We start from the raw sequence: 20,476 nt of genomic DNA, 5'->3' as shown, positions 1-20,476 counted from the left end.
GTAATTCTCACTTTTATACTTTTGGTACAATGGTTGATTGATTGTAGGACAATTTTTTTTTATTCATATATAACCTTTCTTATTATATAAGAGATAAGAGATATTACTTAGTTTTAAGGAACTCAACTTGCCACTAGTTCTCATGTCTTGGGAAGATGGATTTTTTGGCCTCCAACCTGTGAAACTACTGTACAGTTGTGAAATGTTGATTGTACTAGGTTAGGTAATCCTATCCAGGCAGGGTTTGGATCGTTTCTTTGAAGTTTTGAGATGGCGTTTGATACTATTGTAATCTGAGAATTGAGCTATTTCAAGTGACAAAGCGATGATCACATGTTGTCTGGTTCATTAGTCTGCTCCGTGTTATGATTATTTTTGGCAGTAAGTTGTATCCTTCAGTGTGCTAAGTCAAGAATTTCTGCAATATGAAAAAGTTATGATTTAGCTTTAGATTCTTCAGAGGATGTTAATATCTATTTTGGTGGTATTCCTGAAATTTTGTTCTCTTCAAATTTGATTGATTTCCTTATTTTTGAGATATTTTAAATGAGTCCGCTTTTCTGTCTAAACTGAATTTAGCAGTTTATGACTTTATTCTGCTCAAATTCAAGCAGAATGAGAGGCTCATTTGTTTGCTTGTTGTGAAAGTAAGCTCAACACCAATATTCTCAAACATTGGTCTGCTTGGCATTAATAAAACTATATTATTACTCACATTGTGTATTGCAAGTATAAATCTGAAACAGACAATTCCAATCCAGTATCTTATTCTTATGTTTTATGTTTTATACTTAACTTATTTATATTGATTTTTTATGCTTTAATATATATTGAGGGTTTACCTGCTTTCTTGGTAATGTCTTCATTGTTTTTCTTGGATAGCAGAGTTGTATTGACTTGTAGGCCTTATAATGGTTTTACATTTGTCAATAGCTATAAGCTAGTGAATATAAGTAACCAAAAATTAGGTTTTATCTTGCTTGCTCCTATTTGAGTTTAAGAGGCAAGATTCCATTACTCTCTGTCTCTCTTACTGTTTAAAATACACAAGAAGTGATTATAAAATTCTGGAATTGTTAAGTTTCTTGCTTTTTAGTTTCTCTATAGTAGATTTAAGAAAGAATGAAAATCCAAATTGTATTTAAATTGTGAAAAATGATTGTTACACTATAGGAAGTTACATAACATAGTAACTGAATGAACTCACTTGGGTTGGTCTGGTGGTATTGGCTTGGGACCTGAGAGTGTGCTCCTCCTTAAAGTCTCAGGTTCGATTCTCTTTGATGCCAATTTAGGTGGATTAATTTAGCTTCTTAAAAAAAAAAAACATAGTAACCGAATGATAGATAAAAATACACAATCTCTCACACCCTTCCAGTCTTGAAAGATCAACAATCATTCAATCAACCGATTCACTGACACGTGTGTTGCATTTGAAAGATCAAACTGATTCACGAGCTCGGATCCTTTCCAGTAAACTTTTCACTGGATGAGGTCCAGTGTCCATCTATACCATTCATTTATTTATTTATTTAAGTTTAAAGCTACAGTAAAAGAAAATGGATGGTTGGGATTTCGCTGCCACATAATGTGATTGGAGAGGATCCTCTCTCACTGATTCACTATTAGGTTTTTACAAGTATGATAGCTCTACATAATTTATAAACCTTAGCGGCCTCGAGCTTTAATTTTCATATTGCTCCTGTCTTCATACTTTAATTCACCAGATGATTGTTAATTAAAAAACTTAACCATAATATTGGGTGAGGGCTAAATGAATAGAAGGATTGAAGTGTAAATAAAATATAAATCCACCATTAATTTTATTTGGCGATTGGATTAAACTCAAGATCAAAATCTAGAGCTAAGTATGTTAGATTCTACAAAGAAAACTATTCTGCAGCCTGTAGGTGCACGGTCTTATCACGCAGAGTCGGATTCAACTTCGGCATGTATTTTTGTACTCAGCATCCTGCCTCTATATATGAATTTATAAGAGATTTTGGATCCAACTATGGTGCGGTCGCTGCCAACAATGGATGGAGATTTGAAATGGTGAGTCCATATATTTAGATGGTTGATATTTCGCCTCTCATTTTGTGGTGATACTATTCAATGCTAATGCTATACCTTGTGCAGGGAGGGATGTTTGATTTGATACTTGAAAGATGAAGTAGACATACTCTAAAAAGTGACTGCAATCAATTTAATCCGATGCTGCAAGGTGTTGGCTAACATATTGATTGATCATTGGATTGCCTAAAAGCTCTCACTCATGTTAAAGATTTATTCGAATGAGGTAGGTATATGGGCCTGTTTGTTTTGGTTTTTTTTCAAAATGATTTTTGTCGTATTGTTCAAGTTCTTAAAAAACTAAATAAGGGTGTTGACAGTATCGGAATATCTATGTTAATTTCTTTCCTTGTATTAGCCATCAAAAGTAAGCATTTTTTTTTATATCTTAGCAAATTAAGAAAAGTGAAGTTTAAAATAAAAGGGCAAAGTCACAAACCCTACGCAGCTACGCCTTCAGTTGTTCAGCCGTTTCTCTTAAACTCGGGTAAGGGAATTGAATACCCTAATGTAGTCATCATATTTATTGGATCTTATTATTGTTGTTTGTGATTTCTCCAATTTTTTGTGTTCATTTATTTTCCTTTGAATATAGTTCACATACCTTGTGTTTTCGAAATATCGATGTTTAAGCAGTTCCCTAGATCAGATAATTAATCTTATTTGATTAATTCGGAATGAAATATAACTGTGTTAAATGTGTCAGATTGTCTGTGTGTTTAGCATTGATGATAATAATTTTTAACAAGGTTTTAATTGTGTTGTGGTCGTGGTGCTATTGGTCGCGTCAAGGTCTTAATTGTGGTTATGGTTGTGTTGCGCCTATTGTAGGCTGATTCAAAAATTCGACTTATGCTCAGTTCGGAGGCTACAATAGTACTTAGACTCCTTTCATGTATCGGTTACATATTCAATACCAATTCTCTCAGATACCTTACCTATACATATCCGTGAAGTATCGAAGTTTGCTGCATAATTATAGTATTCTATTGAAGTTAGATTTTAATTCCAAAGTTGTAATGAACAATATCCAACAGGAATTGTGTTCTAGTTTATAAATTAATGTAAAAGGAATACGTTGTTAGTTTGGATTTTTTTATTTTAAATTACAATTATATATTGATGAAATTTTATGATTCTGTAATTTTGATTTCAGTGTATGTGTCTAACATGCACCTTATTACATTTTTCAAGGATATGCATATAGTCGTATTGGAAATGTATTGTATCTGATACTCGTATCATATCATATATGCTCCGACTCTCACTCAACAATTTTTGAAAGCAGGTTCACTTCTTTGTATTATACTCTCTTTTATCATGGAGTCTGACGAGCCCCAGTCGGCGGAACTGAGTAAGTACACTGGTCCAGTAGCTGGTGTCAAGCTGTTAATTGTGGATGCTGACTTAGCACGCCGAGCATTTATATCAAAATTTCTTCTTTCACTTGGATATGAGAGTAAGTGGCACTTATTCTTGAAGTTAAATTTATTTTTACTATTTGTTCAGATTTCGTTGCAACCTTAAGAGTCAAATTTCTTCTGTTCTGTCAGTTAACTGTGTTTCTTGTTTAAAGTATGCCTGTGTCTTTCTCTCTTGAGATCATCGTATAATGTACTCTTTGCTTCTTGAGGCTAAACTATTGAGATTTTGTTTCCAATGTTCCATTTTTTCTACTTAATTTTAAGAACCTTTTTGACTCTTGCGATGTATAATGTAATTTTTTTGGATTTATTTATTCTTAAAACCTTTATCTTGACATTCTTTCATTACTAGTTTTGACTGCTACACTAGCTTCTGACGCATTATCCATTATTGGGGAGAAGTGGAATGAGATTAACATTGTGCTTGTGGATGTTCAGTTGCCAGATATGGAAATATATGATCTCATACAAAAAATGAAAGAAAACACTAATATCCCATTCCCATCTTTCAGTAAGTTCTAAGATCATCTTTGGCTTTTTATTTATTTAAGCCTCATATGCAAGCCATGAGGTCAATCGTAAACTGACAGTAAGTATTCGTTGCATTTGTAGTTAGGAATGCTTATGATAAGAGCCTCATATCAAAAGCTTTAGGTACTGGAGCTATGTTATGTTTAAGAACTGCGGGTGATCTACAGCAGCTTATGGATGTGGAAGGACTTCCAAAAGAGACTGTTTCAAACTATTTACTGTTGGAACAAAATTGATTTAAAAATGTTAGCCCCTAAATCCATAAAGGTTTTGATGATAACAAAGTATTAATAAACAATTGGAAGGACTAAAAATTTATTTTAAGTGCGCAGATATAAGCATCAGATAAGCTCTGAGTGAAGCTCAGAGGATGTGAATTCAGAAGTTCACAAGCGCTCAGAAGATGTTGGACTTCAGAAGTTACAACCTTCAGATGATGAAGTCTTCAGAACTTCTTGAGTGACTAAAGTTTCATCAACCTCTGAAGATCTTTTTGAAAGCTGTAAAGATTCCCTTTGCAAGTCAACTCTTCTACCAATGAAGAAAAGGACCTTTCAAGCCTGATCAGTTCAGCTACTCTCGTTTTGTCTGTCCTCACTTGAGAACGTGGGTCTTCAGACTTGTTAGCTGAATAAGGAAAGTCTACTCTGCAGTAGTCAAAGTATCTGAAACTCTTACTCAGTTTAGATACAAACAAACTGCATCAAGACAGACTGCTTGAAGACAAAAGATTATCAACTCCAACGGTTCTTTTTGCAACGACTCTTTTCTGGTGGTATATATACTAGAAGGATCAGCTGCATTAAATATACACAATTATTAAGGATTGAACGTGCGCTGAACAAACTCTGAATTCTGTGTATACAAGCTCTGAACCTCTTATCAAGTGTTTTTGCACTTTAGTCAAATACTTTGTACTCTTTGTATTTGTTCTCTTTAGGTTCTTCTAAGAGCATCTGTATATTTTCATATACTCTACTATTACTTGAGGAAACTTAAGCTTGTGTGCTTAAGTGTGAAGTCTTAAGCTTGTGTGCTTGAGCATTGTTGTGAAGTCTCTTGCTTGTGTGCTTGAGCAGGTGTAATCTTGTGTGATTATAGTGAAATCCCTTGGAAGTGCAAGGGGACTGGACTACTCTCGTTTTGTGAGAGGAACCAGTATAAATTGCTTGTGTGATCTCTCTCTCTCTATCTTGTTATTATTTGTGTTATTTATCCGCTGCTAACTTAGTTGAGTTAAGAACTTGAAAAAGTTTTAAACTTAACTAAAACACAATTCAACCCTCCCTTCTTGTGTTTTCACACCTTCAATTGGTATCTAGAGCTCTGGTCTGTTACTTTCACTTAACAGTGAGACAGTAAAGATCTTGTGAGAACACTATGTCTGGAGGAGACGATAGTAGTACTAGAACAACCGGTGAAGCCGGTGAGGCCAGTGGTGCTGGTGGTGGTCCTAGAAATGCTTTTGGTTTTGACTACTTAAGTAATGAATCACATGAACATAGTGGCAATAGAAAAGCCCCTATATTCAATGGTGATGCATCTTTATTTGAGTGGTGGAAGGAAAGACTGTATAACAATATTACTGCTATTGATCATGAGTTGTGGGATTTGGTTGAGCTGGGAGTAACTTTTGAAAACTTAAATGAACATGGAAGATTGTCCATTGAGCATAGAAAGTTACTCACACCAGCTAACTTAAAAACCTACACTAAGCATCATAGAGTAAAGGACATTGTTGTTGGTGCTATTAGACATGAGGATTATGTCAGAATAGAGAACAAGTCTACTGCTAAATTTATCTTTGACTCTATGTGTGCTACCTATGATGGTAATGAAAAGGTTCAAGAGGCTAAGGCTAGTCTCTTGATAAGGCAATATGAACTATTCACTATGCAACAAGATGAAAACATTGAGACTATGTTTACAAGGTTTCAAATCCTTGTATCTGGTCTTAAAGCTCTTAAGAGAAGTTATTCCACCTATGACCATGTTCAGAAGATTCTGAGAAGTCTTCCTATTGCTTGGAGACCTAAGGTCACTGCAATAGAGGAAGCTCAAAATCTCAAGACTCTGAGTCTTGAGGCTCTGATAAGCAATCTCAGAAGCCATGAGATGGTTCTGAATGCTGATTCAGAAGCTAAGAAGAAGTCCAAGTCTGTGGCTTTACAGTCAACTAGGACTCCTTCTAAAGCTCTTAAGACTCAGCTTCTTGACATTGAAGAGGAATCTTCTGCAGATGGTCAAGAGGAGGAAATGGGTGAAGATGAGTTTGCTTTATTCACCAAGTTTCAGCAATGGAACAGATTTAACAAAAGAAATTTCAGAGGTAACAGCTCCAGAAATTTTGTCAGCAAAAAGGATGATCAGAAGAACTGCTTCAACTGTAAGAAGCCAGGACACTTTATTGCTGATTGTCCAGAAATGTCTGCTAAAGACAAAAGCAAAAGATACAGCTCAAAGAAGCAACAATTTAAGAGCAAATTGAAAAAGAGTCTGATGGCTACTTTTGAAGAGCTATCATCTGAGGAAGAAGTTGAGGAAGAAGAAGAGGCAAATCTAGCCCTGATGGCTTCAGCTGACTCAGATGCAGACTCAGAGGATGAATCAGATTCAGAAGTAACAGATGAGGTATTTTCTGACTGTTCTAAATCTCAACTTATAACTGCACTTAACAAGGTCATTGAGAAACATCTCAGAGTATTAAGTAAACAAAAAGTTTTTCAAGAAAAACTTAACACTCTGACTGAACAAGCAGAACATTTTCAAGGTCTATATCAAGAAACTCTGAATAGAGTAAATGACTTTGAAAAGGGTTGTGCTGTTTGTCACAAACCTATTGATGAGCAGGAAATAACTCTTTAACAGTTTGTGCATCTCAACCTTGGGAAGAGCAAAGCTGCTAATAGAATTTATAATGTTTTGAGACATAGAGGAGAAGGACTTGGCTATGAATATGGTAGAACATATTCAAAGCTGAAGACCTTTGCCAAAAAGGTTGGAAAATCTTGGGTTTATTATGTTGTTCCACCAAGTGAAGAGGGAAAGAATCCTGGTATTGTTGAAAATGACAAAGATGATCTGAGTGATTTAGAAGCTGACAGCTCAGAGGAACCCAGTTCCTCAGGATCTGGAGAGAGAAGTTCAGAAGATAGAAGTTGTTCAGAACCTGAGAACATCAGTTCAGAAGTTCTGAACGCTTCAACATCTGAGACTTCAAATTCTGGATCCAAAGGAACTTCAGTACCTGAAGCCAGTCAATCTAAAAGATCAGAAGTTTTTAAAAGAAAAAATTCTAAATCTCAGATGAAGTACAGGACTCAGATTATTTATGATTCTAGAGTCAGTAGATATAATCAATCAGAACATGGGATTGGTGATAAATACAAACCCTGGAATCATAAACAATCCAAATCCTGGAATAATAACAGATTTCAAAAGAAAAGGTTTCAAAAAGGTTATTATTCCAAACCAAGATCTTTCTCTAACACTAGACAACATAGTAAGCATTTATGGACTAACAAGCGTGGACCCAGAAGATGGGTACCAAAAGCTGAAATAATGTATCATTCAGATTTACCAACTAGGAAAGGATATGTCCTACCTAGAGTATGGAAACAAGTCCTATGCAAAGGAAGAAGGGCTTATGTCCTAGACAAATGGCTGACAAATTCTCAAGTTAACAATCAGAACTTGATAAATGAAGAGGAAGAATACTGGGATGACTTTATCATTAACCTTGATGAAGAGTTCTATCGCAATGATTAAAGTTGTTTCTCATACAGCCTGCCACTCAAAGAAGTATCATGAATCACTCATGGTATCTGGATAGTGGATGTTCAAGGTATATGACTGGTGACAAACAACTATTTTCTAAGCTGACTTTGAAAGAAGGAGGATCTGTTGGCTTTGGAGGTAATCAAAAAGGAAAGATAATAGGTACAGGTACAGTAGGTAATTCCTCCCTATCTATTAATGATGTTTGGTTAGTAGATGGACTCAAACATAACTTATTGAGCATAAGTCAATTTTGCGACAATGGTTATGTAGTTGTCTTTAATAAGGAATCATGTACTGTATCTAAACAATCTGATAACTCCATTATATTCAAAGGTCTGAGAAAGAACAATGTTTATAAAATTAATCTCTCTGATTTGAATGAACAAAAAGTGATGTGTCTTTTGACTTTGAGTGAGGAAAAATGGATCTGGCATAAGAGGTTAGGCCATGCTAACTGGAGGTTAATCTCTAAGCTTAGTAAGCTTGACCTTGTCAGAGGATTACCAAAAATCAAATATCACTCAAACACACTTTGTGGTTCTTGTCAAAAAGGAAAAATTACAAAATCATCTTTTAAACCTAAAAACATTGTTTCTACCTCAAGACCATTGGAACTTCTTCACATTGATCTTTTTGGGCCAGTTCACACTGCCTCTATCAATGAAAAGAAGTATGGATTAGTAATTGTTGATGATTACAGTAGATGGACTTGGGTAAAATTCTTAAGAACAAAAGATGAAGTTTATGATGAGTTTAGCATCTTCTGCAAACAAATTCAAAATGAAAAAGGCTACACTATTTTAAAAGTTAGAAGTGATCATGGTGGAGAATTTGAAAATGAACCTTTTGAAAACTTTTGTGAAAAATATGGCATCTTGCATGAATTCTCTTCTCCTAGAACTCCTCAACAAAATGGGGTTGTAGAAAGGAAGAATAGAACTCTGCAAGAAATGGCCAGAACCATGATGCATGAAACAAATGTAGCAAAGTTTTTATGGGCAGAAGCTGTAAACACAGCATGTTATGTTCAAAATAGAATCTATATCAGATCTAAATTGAACAAAACGGCTTATGAATTGTTCAAAGGAAGAAAGCCTGACATTTCTTATTTTCATCAGTTTGGATGTACATGTTATATCTTAAACAACAAAGTCCATCTAAAGAAATTTGATGCTAGAGGTTATAAGGGTATTTTTATAGGATACTCTGAACGCTCAAAAGCATACAGACTGTATATTTCTGAAACACATACTGTGGAAGAAACTATGCATGTCAAATTTGATGACAAAGAGCCTGACCAAGTGTCAGAGCTTGTGGAAGGTTTGTCTAGATTTCAGGTATCAGAGGATCAATATTCAGATATTCCAAACTACTCAGAACATCCATTCTCTGAAGAACCTCTGAAAATAACAGTTCCTACAGACTCTGAACAACAAAGAACTGAAGCAACTGCTGAACCTGATGTTGATGAGTCTGAAGATGATGAGCCCCCAAGAAATACTTTCAAATACAAATCATCACATCCAGAGGAACTGATATTAGGCAACAAGGATAGTCCAAGGAAGACAAGATCTCAACTGAGAAATGAGGAATCTTTAGTTGGTCTTATCTCAATGATGGAACCTTCAAAGATTGATGAAGCTCTGAAAGATGATGCTTGGATTGTAGCAATGCAAGAAGAGCTGAATCAATTTCAAAGGAATGATGTATGGACTCTAGTGCCTAAACCTTCACACAAGAACATTATTGGAACAAAATGGGTATTCAGAAACAAGCTGAATGAACAAGGTGAAGTGGTAAGAAACAAGGCTAGATTGGTTGCACAAGGTTATAGTCAACAAGAGGGGATTGACTATACTGAAACCTTTGCACCAGTTGCTAGACTTGAAGCAATCAGGTTACTTCTATCTTATGCTGTTAATCATGGAATAACTTTGTATCAAATGGATGTTAAGAGTGCCTTCTTAAATGGTTTTATTTCTGAAGAAGTGTATGTTAAGCAACCTCCTGGTTTTGAAGATGTCTCAAACCCAGAACATGTTTTTAAATTGAAGAAATCACTGTATGGTCTGAAACAAGCTCCAAGAGCTTGGTATGATAGACTCAGTAATTTCCTTCTTGAAAAGGGTTTTGAGAAAGGGAAGGTTGACTGCACACTCTTTAGAAAAACAACCAAAGAAGACATTTTAATCATTCAAATTTATGTTGATGATATTATCTTTGGTTCAACTAATGCTTCCTTGTGCAAGAATTTTTCTAAGATAATGCAGGATGAATTTGAAATGAGCATGATGGGAGAATTGAAATTCTTTCTTGGAATTCAAATCAATCAGAAGAAGGAAGGAACTTATGTTCATCAATCAAAATACACCAAAGAACTTCTGAAGAAATTCAACCTAGATGACTGCAAGATAATGAATACTCCTATGCATTCAACTACCAACATGAGCAAGTCAGATGATGAAGGAAAAGTAGATCAAAAGGTCTACAGAGGTATGATTGGTTCCTTACTCTATCTGACAGCCTCTAGACCAGATATTTTATTCAGTGTATGCTTATGTGCAAGATTCCAGTCAGATCCTAGAGAATCTCATCTTACTGCTGTAAAGAGAATCTTTAGATATCTGAAAGGAACAACTAATCTTGGACTTCTCTATAAGAAATCCAATGATTATGTGCTAAATGGATTCTGTGATGCTGACTATGCTGGAGATAAAATTGAAAGAAAATCCACAAGTGGCAATTGTCAATTTGTTGGTGAAAACCTTATCTCCTGGGCTAGTAAAAGACAAACTACTATAGCTTTGTCTACAGCAGAAGCAGAATACATTTCAGCAGCTAAGTGTTGCACACAACTACTCTGGTTAAAATATCAGTTAGAAGATTATCAGGTAAGCAGTAACAATATTCCTTTATATTGTGATAATACTGCAGCCATTCATTTATCTAAAAATCATATCCTACACTCTAGAGCCAAACATATTGAAATCAAACACCATTTTATCAGAGATTATGTTCAGAGAGGCATTATAGATATTAAGTTTGTTGATACTGAAAATCAATGGGCTGACATATTTACTAAAGCCTTACCTGTTGAAAGATTTGATTTTATAAAGAAACATCTGAACATGTTTTCAATCTCTGAATGAAATTTTTTTTTCTTGGCAATTAAAGTGTAAGAGGTTATGTATATCAGAACTTATGACTCAGAACATCTGAAACACAAGCTCTGAAGTACTTAACTCTGATAGAGAATTTTAAATATCTCAGAGGCTCTGATCTATTTAAGTGGGAAACGTTTAGTATTCACTGCTGAACAGTTGTCCATTAAAATAGCAGTTACCGAGTAAATTTCTGCACGTGGTCTACGTGTGTCAGGTAGTGGGTGGTTAATGATGATTTTTGGTATTCAACTTTCTGTCAATTAGCGTAACTTCCCAAATTTGCTATTTTCGTGTTAACTGTGTGCATTTAAATAAAACTTACACAATACACTTGCACACTTCTCACTCTCACAACCCACACTTTCATTTTCTCTCTAAACCTCCAACAAAAATCTTCTTTCTCTCTCATTAGTTCCTACCCTTACCCTAACTCCATCATGGCCGGTTCTTCATCGTCTTCAACAACAAAGATTCCACCGTTCATGTTTAGAAATCTTCAAATCGTTGGGAACGAAATGGAGTTTCCAGAATCTGAGCTCATCTTTCTTTCTGAAAAGATGATCGACTTTGACAGTTTGAAGGCAAATGGGTTCGATGTGAAACATTACTTCTCCGCTCAAGGATGGGATAAGTACTTCATCATGCTAAATGGTCCTATTTACCCAGATCTTTTGAAGAAATTCTGGATGAAAGCTAAGGTTTTTGATAAGGCTGAAGCTAAACAGGAAGAACGTGCGGCTATTGAGAGGAATCCTAGTTTAAAAGGTAAATCTAGGAAAGAAATGGGTTTATTGGAATTCACTGGAAAACAGATTAGGTCAAATATCTGTGGTATGAACTTAGCTTTCTCTCCTATTCATTTCAATGCGTTGCTTGGTCTGGATAACTCTGGGATAGAGTTGGATGTCTTTGAGAAGGACACAAGGTACAGAGATGATCTTCTGGCTCTGATGTGTACAGATTTGAAACTGAAGGGTAAAGTCAAGGGTTTGACTGACGTCTGCAGAGTGCTATTCAAGATCATACTAGCTGCTATCAGTCCAAGAGTTGGTGGTACTGATACAATTTCCTGGACTCATCGTCATCTGATCTACTTTCTTCTGAAAGAAATGAAAGTGAATCTGGGAGAATACTTCTTTGAGAGGATCTGTGAGGCAATCTTCTTAAGCAAATCTCAGAGGAAGACAGCTATAGCTTATCCAAGATTACTCTCAGACCTTCTCTATCAAGGTCATGTTGTTCAAAATCTGAAGAAGTTCCATCCAGAACTTGTTGAAAAGAAGTTCACTCCTGAGATTCTGAATGCTAGCTTTCTCACCAAGATGCGTCTCATCTCATCAAAAGTGGTTCCACCTTCACAAGAGTTTACAGCCAGTCTTGAAGATCGTCTGTTTGTGGATGGATATCCAGTAATCTCTGAAATGGATGCTGAGCACATCATTCAAGACTATCTGGAAGTTCTTAGAAAAGAAGGATATACTGTTGATAGGAGTATGGTTCCAAAAGCTCCTGCAAACTTGTATAATCCTAAGAGGAAACCTAAGAGGAAAGCTGAACAAGAAAAACCAGATCTTCTGGCTCAAAAGAAGGTTAAAGTAGAAGAAGCTGTTGCTGAGCAGAGAACTAAAAGGAAATATGAAGCTACTTCTAAGAAAGCTGCTGCAACATCATCAAAGGAGCCTATCATTGTTGATGATGAAGAGGAAAGTGAAGAAAGTGACTCCTCTGAAACTCAGTCTGAATCAGAAACTGAGTCTGATGAAGAAACTCTGAGTACTAGGCTGCGTCAGAAACATGTTCCTGATCCTAAAGGTAAGACTCCTAAGTACAATTTTAATGAAGCTGAAATTGGAATAGGTTATACAAAACCACTTAGGACTATACTTCCTGTACCCACAATTATTCCAACCTCTGATAACCCTCTTTCTGAACTAGAAAAACATCTGAGCCCTGACCCCCTCAATAATCAACCTCTTACTCATGAAACCCACAAATCTACCTCACCTCCTAAACCAAAATCACCTCTACCTCAACCTCAACCACAAAAAGTATCATCTGACATTCCACCATCTGAACCTCAACCAGATATTCCAACTGCTGAACAAACCTCTCCCACCAAACAACCCTCTCCACATAAATCTTCTGAACCATCACCTGAACACATTTACCCTGAATCAACCTCTGACATCTCATCATCTGAATCAACTCCTGAACCCAATCCTAATCCAAGTACTAAGCATACTTCTCCTGCACGCACTCATACTTGTGCTCCTAACCCTTCAGAAGCAGAAGTTGTTATCATTGACAACCCTGCTAATGACCCAACAAAACCCTCTACCATTCCCAACATCTCACCCTCATCCTCTGACCCTTTTGGTAACCTTTCCAATCAGCTATATGATGATCTACTTAGGTTATCCCATATTCAGGACAAGTTTCTGGTGTGTCCCTCTGATGTGGATATGGAGGTGTCACTAATCAAGGCTAGAATCTGCAAAGCTCTGGATGTAATGGGTGATGAGATCAAGACTGTGATTGGACAACGGGATTTGGATTTAGTGTATCTTCTGAAGGACAGCTTAGCAAGAGCTAATTTGAAACGACTGACTGGGTTTAATCATGAAGAGCATGAGCGTGCTAAGCTTGCTGCTATTGCTGCTACTGCAAGGCATATGTCTGTTTTTAAGGAATTCTGGATTGATTCCAAGCTCTTTCAGAGTCTTGAAGCTCACAGGGTTGAGAATGAACGTCTAGCTGAAGCTGCTGCAAGACTTGCTGAAGAAATCCCTGAGCTGAACCAAGAGGTTACTCCTGCTGATGATGTTCTGATGATCGATTATCCAGAGGAAGGTGAACCCTCTGATAAAGGCAAGGCACCTTTGGTTGAAGAACAAGCACCCTTGGTTGAAGATCAAGCTCCTGTGGTTGTTAATCAGTTGCAGATCTTTCAAGAAGCTCTGAGGGAACAACAAGAAGGTTTGGAAAGGCAAAGGACAGCTCACCTCAATTTGGAATCCAAAGTGGATGGTCTTGTTTCCAACGTGAGGTCTCTGAATGACAAATTTGACCAGCTCTTAGCCTTTCTCAAGAAACCTTAGGATTCTTTGCACTTTATGTTTGTTTTTGTTTTTATCTTCTGAACTTGATATTCATATTTTTCTTTATTTTGTCTGAACAATTTCTTATTTTGGATTTTCACTTAGTTATGTGGTTTGCTATATTTTTTGTTTGTGCTAACTTTCTTTGATAAATAAGAACATAAGAACACAAGCTGCTTTTAAACGAAATTTTTTTATTAATGATCTAACAATGTTGAGTACATTGGTAAAAAGAAAAAGAACAAGACAACCTAATCCTAATCAGATGGATAATACTCAGAAGAAATCTCAGACTTCTCCTCAGCATCCTCTGATGAAATTTCTATGGGATCTGGGTTTTGCTCTTCTTCTTCTTTTTGTTCTTCTTCTGGAACATAGCCAGCCAAGAACTCAACATAGTCAGCATCATCTTCATTCTCTTCAGCTTCAGAATCTGATGAGATGATTATAATCTCAGCTTCTTGTGGTTTCTTGTCGTCTTCTTTATCTTTCTCATCTTTTTCGTGTTTTTCTTCTTCTTTCTTTCTCCGAAACTCTGCGATGCGTGAACTAAACCTTCTCATTCTTCTTGATCTTTCTTGATATACTCGTTTATTCTTGTTTTTATGTGAAGAATGCATGTTAACTCGTTCGCCTTTTATAAACCTTTGAGCGCGTTGTTTTTTGTTTTTGAAATAAATTCACCTTTGTAATAACCAGTCTTCTTTTTTCACTGTCTTGGTTATATAAATTTTTTTTTTACTTTTTGATAATGACAAAAGGGGGAGTAGTTACGCATTAATTGATAAGTGATAAGTTTTAAAGCTGAAACCACACTTTTATCTCGCTTTTATCCGTTAAGTTAAAAGTTGTTACTTTTAAGTTGTTTTACGTATTTCAATGTGGAGACTAAGTTAGTTGAAACTGAAATAAATTTCATAAGTAAGGATAAGTTAAGAGTGCAATTTTAACTTAGCCTTATGAGACTTAGGGGGAGAGCTTGCAAACCTCTCACTCTGAAGAAAGATATGAAAATTTGTTTTATTTCAAATTATCTTAATCTTATACTAAATTAAAATATCATGGATATAACTTAAAGCTTTGGCTTTAAGAAGTATCAATCTTAGGGGGAGCTTGCAAACCTCACAAACCTAAGAGAAACATGATAAGTTAATTTAACAACAATTGTCAATTAATACCAATGTTTTAAGAACCGGACCGGAGATCGACCCGGTGTGGTCACTGGTTCATGGTTCAATCGGTTAGACCGGTTAAACCGTTATTGAACCGTTTATATGAACCGTTCATATAATTTTCGTATCTGGTAGCTAATAAACAAATTATCAGTAACAGAATAACAAATACTTAGACATAAATTGACAAATTAACAAAATTTAGTTTTAAAGTGCATGATGTTCATACCAAGACCAAGTACTTAATAATACTTATACAAAGTCCAAATTCATAATACTTATACCAAATACATAATTCATACCAAATACTAAAACATAAATTCATAATCTAAATTCAAACATCAAAATATCAAATTAAGTCTCCCCTCTTCAAGTCTCCCATATTCATGTTCAAACTCAAAGTTCATGCATCGAATGATCAATCATTAAATTGATGGAAACCATCATCATCAACACCATTATAACTATTCACATCTTCTTGTGGAAATGAATCCAAATTAAGTCCCCCCTCTTGAAGTCCAATGGTGGGTGCCAATTCACCTAAAAATAAAGTAAACAATTAAGTATAGCATTTTCATAAACTAAATACCACAATACAAGTATACAACTCAATGCACATAAGTAATAATCTCACTCTCACCTTCCTCATTGTCAATACCAATTATGGGAATTGATTCCTCATTGTAAAGCATACTTTCTATCTCATTGGAATCAAGAATGGGGGTAGAATTTGTATCTTCGTCCATGATCCAAAATTCAATGTCGTCTATTCTCTCATAGTCTATAGGATCATAGGCTCCCATCTTGTTGAAGGCTCTAACAAAAGACAAAGATTATTCAATGTAAAAAGGATAATAAATAATGAAATGTAGAATATTGAAGGTAAAAATTAAAAATAATTGCATACCTATTTTTTAAACGCAAGTTGTAATGCACAAACACAAGATCATTCAACCTTTGATGCTCCAATCTATTCCTCTTTTTTGTATGTATTCTTTCAAAGACACTCCAATTCCTTTCACAACCCGATGATGAAGCAGTTTGACTAAGTATCTTAATTGCCCATTTTTGCACATTTGGCACACTATGTCCAAAAGTATTCCACCACATATCTATCAAAATCATAACAAAATTGAAATCATGATCAATATGTAGTTAAAGGTAAAGATGCACAATTTAAAAAACATTATATCAATTATACTTACCGGGACGCATATGCTTAATAGAATCAAGAGCCAATTGTTTGCCAAGTCCCAAGCAGGGTCTGACTTTTGTCGACATGATTGCATAGAGTCATCAGCTTGTGTTGGAGGAGCTGCTTGTGAAGATTGAGCAACAGAAGTTGATGCTGATGTCGACATAATTTTCTGAAATAGAAAATAAACTTTAAATTGGTAAACAAAGCAACAAATTACTAAAATTGGTTCATAATAATTATTCTACTTCACAGGTGATAAACAAACTAACAAAATAGAAACTTTAAAAACCTAAAACAAACAAAGGACAAATTAGAAACTACTGTAATATAAGAAAAAAAAAACTTAGTTCTTGTTGCAATTAACGTAAAATAAGAAAAAAAAACCCTTTTCAAAATTGAAACAAGATTCTGAAAAATATTATTCTTGTTGCAATCTATCAATGTGTTGAAACAATATTTCCTAAAGCAAATAATATAAAGATGAAACCCATAAAAATTGAACAAAACCTTAGTTCTTCATTCCACAAATTAAGAAACAAATTAAGAAACCTAAACATAACAATAGGATAAATTTGTTTCATTCCACCATCTAATATAAGAAACAATTAACGATGAAGAAGAAGAAGAAAAAAAGTGCACGTTACCAGTGGAGGGTTTTCACGAAGAAGAAGAAGAAAATACTCAAAATAGGTGTTGGTTTTCCTTCAGCCGTTTTCACGCTCTCTGGAAAGTGAAAGAGAAAAATTAGGGTTACACATAGGAAAAAAAAAACACGTTTAAATACACAGTTTTTTTTTTTTTTTTTTTTTAATTTTTAAAAGATTCCGAACCGGCCGGTTTTTTCAAACCGCTCCCGGTTCACCGGTTCGAACGGTTCCGGGCGGTTCGCACCGGTTTCAAGCGGTTTTTTCCCGGTTTTGCAGACTACCGGTTCTCAGCAGCAGCCCGGACCGGTCCTGTGTCCGGTTCCCGGTTGAACCGGTTGAACCGGCCGGTCCGGTCCGGTTCTTAAAACATTGATTAATACTTATGTTTGTCATCATCAAAAAGGGGGAGATTGTTGGAACAAAATTGATTTAAAAATGTTAGCCCCTAAATCCATAAAGGTTTTGATGATAACAAAGTATTAATAAACAATTGGAAGGACTAAAAATTTATTTTAAGTGCGCAGATATAAGCATCAGATAAGCTCTTAGTGAAGCTCAGAGGATGTGAATTCAGAAGTTCACAAGCGCTCAGAAGATGTTGGACTTCAGAACTTACAACCTTCAGATGATGAAGTCTTCAGAACTTCTTGAGTGACTAAAGTTTCATCAACCTCTGAAGATCTTTTTGAAAGCTGTAAAGATTCCCTTTGCAAGTCAACTCTTCTACCAATGAAGAAAAGGACCTTTCAAGCCTGATCAGTTCAGCTACTCTCGTTTTGTCTGTCCTCACTTGAGAACGTGGGTCTTCAGACTTGTTAGCTGAATAAGGAAAGTCTACTCTGCAGTAGTCAAAGTATCTGAAACTCTTACTCAGTTTAGATACAAACAAACTGCATCAAGACAGACTGCTTGAAGACAAAAGATTATCAACTCCAACGGTTCTTTTTGCAACGACTCTTTTCTGGTGGTATATATACTAGAAGGATCAGCTGCATTAAATATACACAATTATTAAGGATTGAACGTGCGCTGAACAAACTCTGAATTCTGTGTATACAAGCTCTGAACCTCTTATCAAGTGTTTTTGCACTTTAGTCAAATACTCTGTACTCTTTGTATTTGTTCTCTTTAGGTTCTTCTAAGAGCATCTGTATATTTTCATATACTCTACTATTACTTGAGGAAACTTAAGCTTGTGTGCTTAAGTGTGAAGTCTTAAGCTTGTGTGCTTGAGCATTGTTGTGAAGTCTCTTGCTTGTGTGCTTGAGCAGGTGTAATCTTGTGTGATTATAGTGAAATCTCTTGGAAGTGCAAGGGGACTGGACTACTCTCGTTTTGTGAGAGGAACCAGTATAAATTGCTTGTGTGATCTCTCTCTCTCTATCTTGTTATTATTTGTGTTATTTATCCGCTGCTAACTTAGTTGAGTTAAGAACTTGAAAAAGTTTTAAACTTAACTAAAACACAATTCAACCCCCCCTTCTTGTGTTTTCACACCTTCAATTTACAGGTCTGTTCCTCGTAATGATGCATATGTATTACACGTGCAACTCTTTTTTGTACTTTTTTAATAACTGATATGTTTGGAAAATGTGCAAGCACACTGCTTAATGTAAAATGTAAACTCAAAATAGGCAGACTCGGGCCAACTGGTGTGCAAGGCTCCCTCCATCGGGGACTTGCTTCAGTTTGGATTTTGTTTTCAAAATTGTTGAATTCATTTATGTTTTAGCAGGCAGCAGCGTTAGTCATCCGCTACAGATATTGTGTCTGCATTATCATGCAGTATTCTAATCACGGCCTAATAGTATATTTGCCTGTTTCAGAAATATCGTCAATCTATGAATCTACGTGCAAGTCCAGTGGCACAGCATTTGAATGGGTATGTGTCTATTACTAAGAAAAGTCGAGGAAAACACCCTCTATCCTTAAAGAAAAAAGGTGCGACCAACAATCCAGCTTTCAATCGGAAGGATCTCAATAAACCTTTACGTGCACCTGTTCTTGGTACTTCAGCACGATTTCTTACCCTGGAAAGCTCAAGTTCGCAGGAGTCACCTTTCAGCCAAAATCAACTGTCACCGCCATGGAAACAGGAAGTTGTCGAGCACTCCACATCCGGCCTTGGTAGGTTTTTAAATTGTGTTAATGGTGACGCATCTGAAAAAATCAGGCAGGTTATAAATACTGCTGATGGAAAAGTTTCTAATGCCGGACAACAATTGAATTTTTCAACACTGATGGCCTTTAACATGTCCAATCAATTTTGGCCAGCACTTCCTATTGCTCTACTACCACCCGAGGAAAATGAAAAGATTGATGAGATTTTTTATACAAAAGAAAGTCAGATTTTTACTGATGAGGATTTGAATATGTGGTTGTCGACAATTCCAGGTATGAATATGCCAGTAATATATTTATGTGTGTGCACGGGCCGCAAGCACAAGTGCGTGTACATTTTCTTCTTGTTCCTATTATTATTATTTACGGCTATTCTCCTTTTTGTTGTTATTTTTACTATTATAGTTAAAAAGTTCTAATGAGGCCACTTTGATTTGGCAGACAATGTGAATCGTGATGCTATTGCTTGAAGCTATTATGTTAATCTGACAATTGAGCTATTTCAAGTGACAAAGCAACTGAATGTGGCTTTGTTCGTTAATTTGCTTCGCGTAATGCAAAAATTATGGCAGTATGTTGCATCCTTCATTGTGCTAAGTCAAAGATTCTTGCAACATAAGATATACTAGGTTTTAGCTTTAGACTCTAGAGCATGTTAGTATCTTGTTTGGTGCTATTTCTAAATTTTTGTCTCATAAAATTTGATTGATTTCCTTATTTTGGGATTTTTGAAATGATTTGAAAAATGGAATGTAGGCTGTAGCAATATATTTTGTTCTATTCAAATTTAAGCTGAGTGAGAGGCTCATTTTGTTGCTTGTTGTGAAAGCAAAAGATCAAAATCAAGATTAACTAACATTAATCAGATTGGTATTAGCAAAACTATATTACTACACATAATGTGATAAGACAAAACTTATATACTATACCATACATTTTGTCGGTACTGTTCTCCAATCGAACTTGACACATTGTTAAGAAATAACACCGTCAAAGTTCAATACTTTTCTGCCAACACTTCGACGTGCTACTGTAAATCAGGTCTCTTCAACGGGCTATGTTTAGTTCCTTCGCCTTTTCCATTTGTTGTCGACTCTATCTCATCATCGCCTTCTTTCCAAAAGATTCTCTGATTTAGTTTTCTTTACTTTATCACAATACAGTGATTATATGAAAGGAAGAGCTTGAGAGCACCACTTATCGTTCCGAAAATCTACCATTTTTTCTGATCCCTATCTCCAAGTTAAATTCTTCACAAAATCCAACCC

At 35.6% G+C, this 20,476-nt stretch overlaps 2 protein-coding genes across 5 annotated transcripts; one reads left to right on the top strand and one right to left on the bottom strand.

The window, feature by feature from the left end:
• The first annotated feature begins 1,320 nt into the window (after positions 1 to 1,320).
• Positions 1,321 to 20,007, top strand: LOC123898320. 3 transcript variants are annotated; one of them, XM_045949245.1, is made up of 7 exons: positions 1,321 to 2,055; positions 2,140 to 2,299; positions 2,466 to 2,560; positions 3,362 to 3,532; positions 3,850 to 4,008; positions 4,110 to 4,246; positions 18,911 to 20,007. In XM_045949245.1, the coding sequence occupies exons 2-7, from the start codon at positions 2,295 to 2,297 to the stop codon at positions 19,625 to 19,627; spliced, it is 1,284 nt and encodes a 427-aa protein (XP_045805201.1). In that variant the 5' UTR covers positions 1,321 to 2,055; positions 2,140 to 2,294; the 3' UTR covers positions 19,628 to 20,007. The 3 variants fall into 3 exon arrangements, with proteins under 3 accessions (XP_045805201.1, XP_045805200.1, XP_045805199.1); XM_045949244.1 differs by having other exon boundaries at positions 2,140 to 2,560; positions 18,911 to 19,481; positions 19,650 to 20,007; XM_045949243.1 differs by having other exon boundaries at positions 2,140 to 2,560.
• LOC123898321 lies at positions 15,321 to 17,199 on the bottom strand. Of its 2 annotated transcripts, none has more exons than XM_045949247.1 (4): positions 17,085 to 17,199; positions 16,150 to 16,354; positions 15,883 to 16,058; positions 15,321 to 15,782 (listed from the first exon to the last, which is right to left on the bottom strand). In XM_045949247.1, the coding sequence occupies exons 2-4, from the start codon at positions 16,350 to 16,352 to the stop codon at positions 15,661 to 15,663; spliced, it is 501 nt and encodes a 166-aa protein (XP_045805203.1). In that variant the 5' UTR covers positions 16,353 to 16,354; positions 17,085 to 17,199; the 3' UTR covers positions 15,321 to 15,660. The 2 variants fall into 2 exon arrangements, with proteins under 2 accessions (XP_045805203.1, XP_045805202.1); XM_045949246.1 differs by lacking the exon at positions 17,085 to 17,199 and adding an exon at positions 16,448 to 16,486.
• Positions 20,008 to 20,476: the final 469 nt, after the last annotated feature.

This window comes from Trifolium pratense, linkage group LG7 (assembly GCF_020283565.1).
Source record: "Trifolium pratense cultivar HEN17-A07 linkage group LG7, ARS_RC_1.1, whole genome shotgun sequence".
Lineage (NCBI taxonomy): Eukaryota > Viridiplantae > Streptophyta > Magnoliopsida > Fabales > Fabaceae > Trifolium > Trifolium pratense.
Note: the sequence above shows the minus strand (reverse complement) of the source record. Positions and strands in the feature narration are given on the sequence as shown.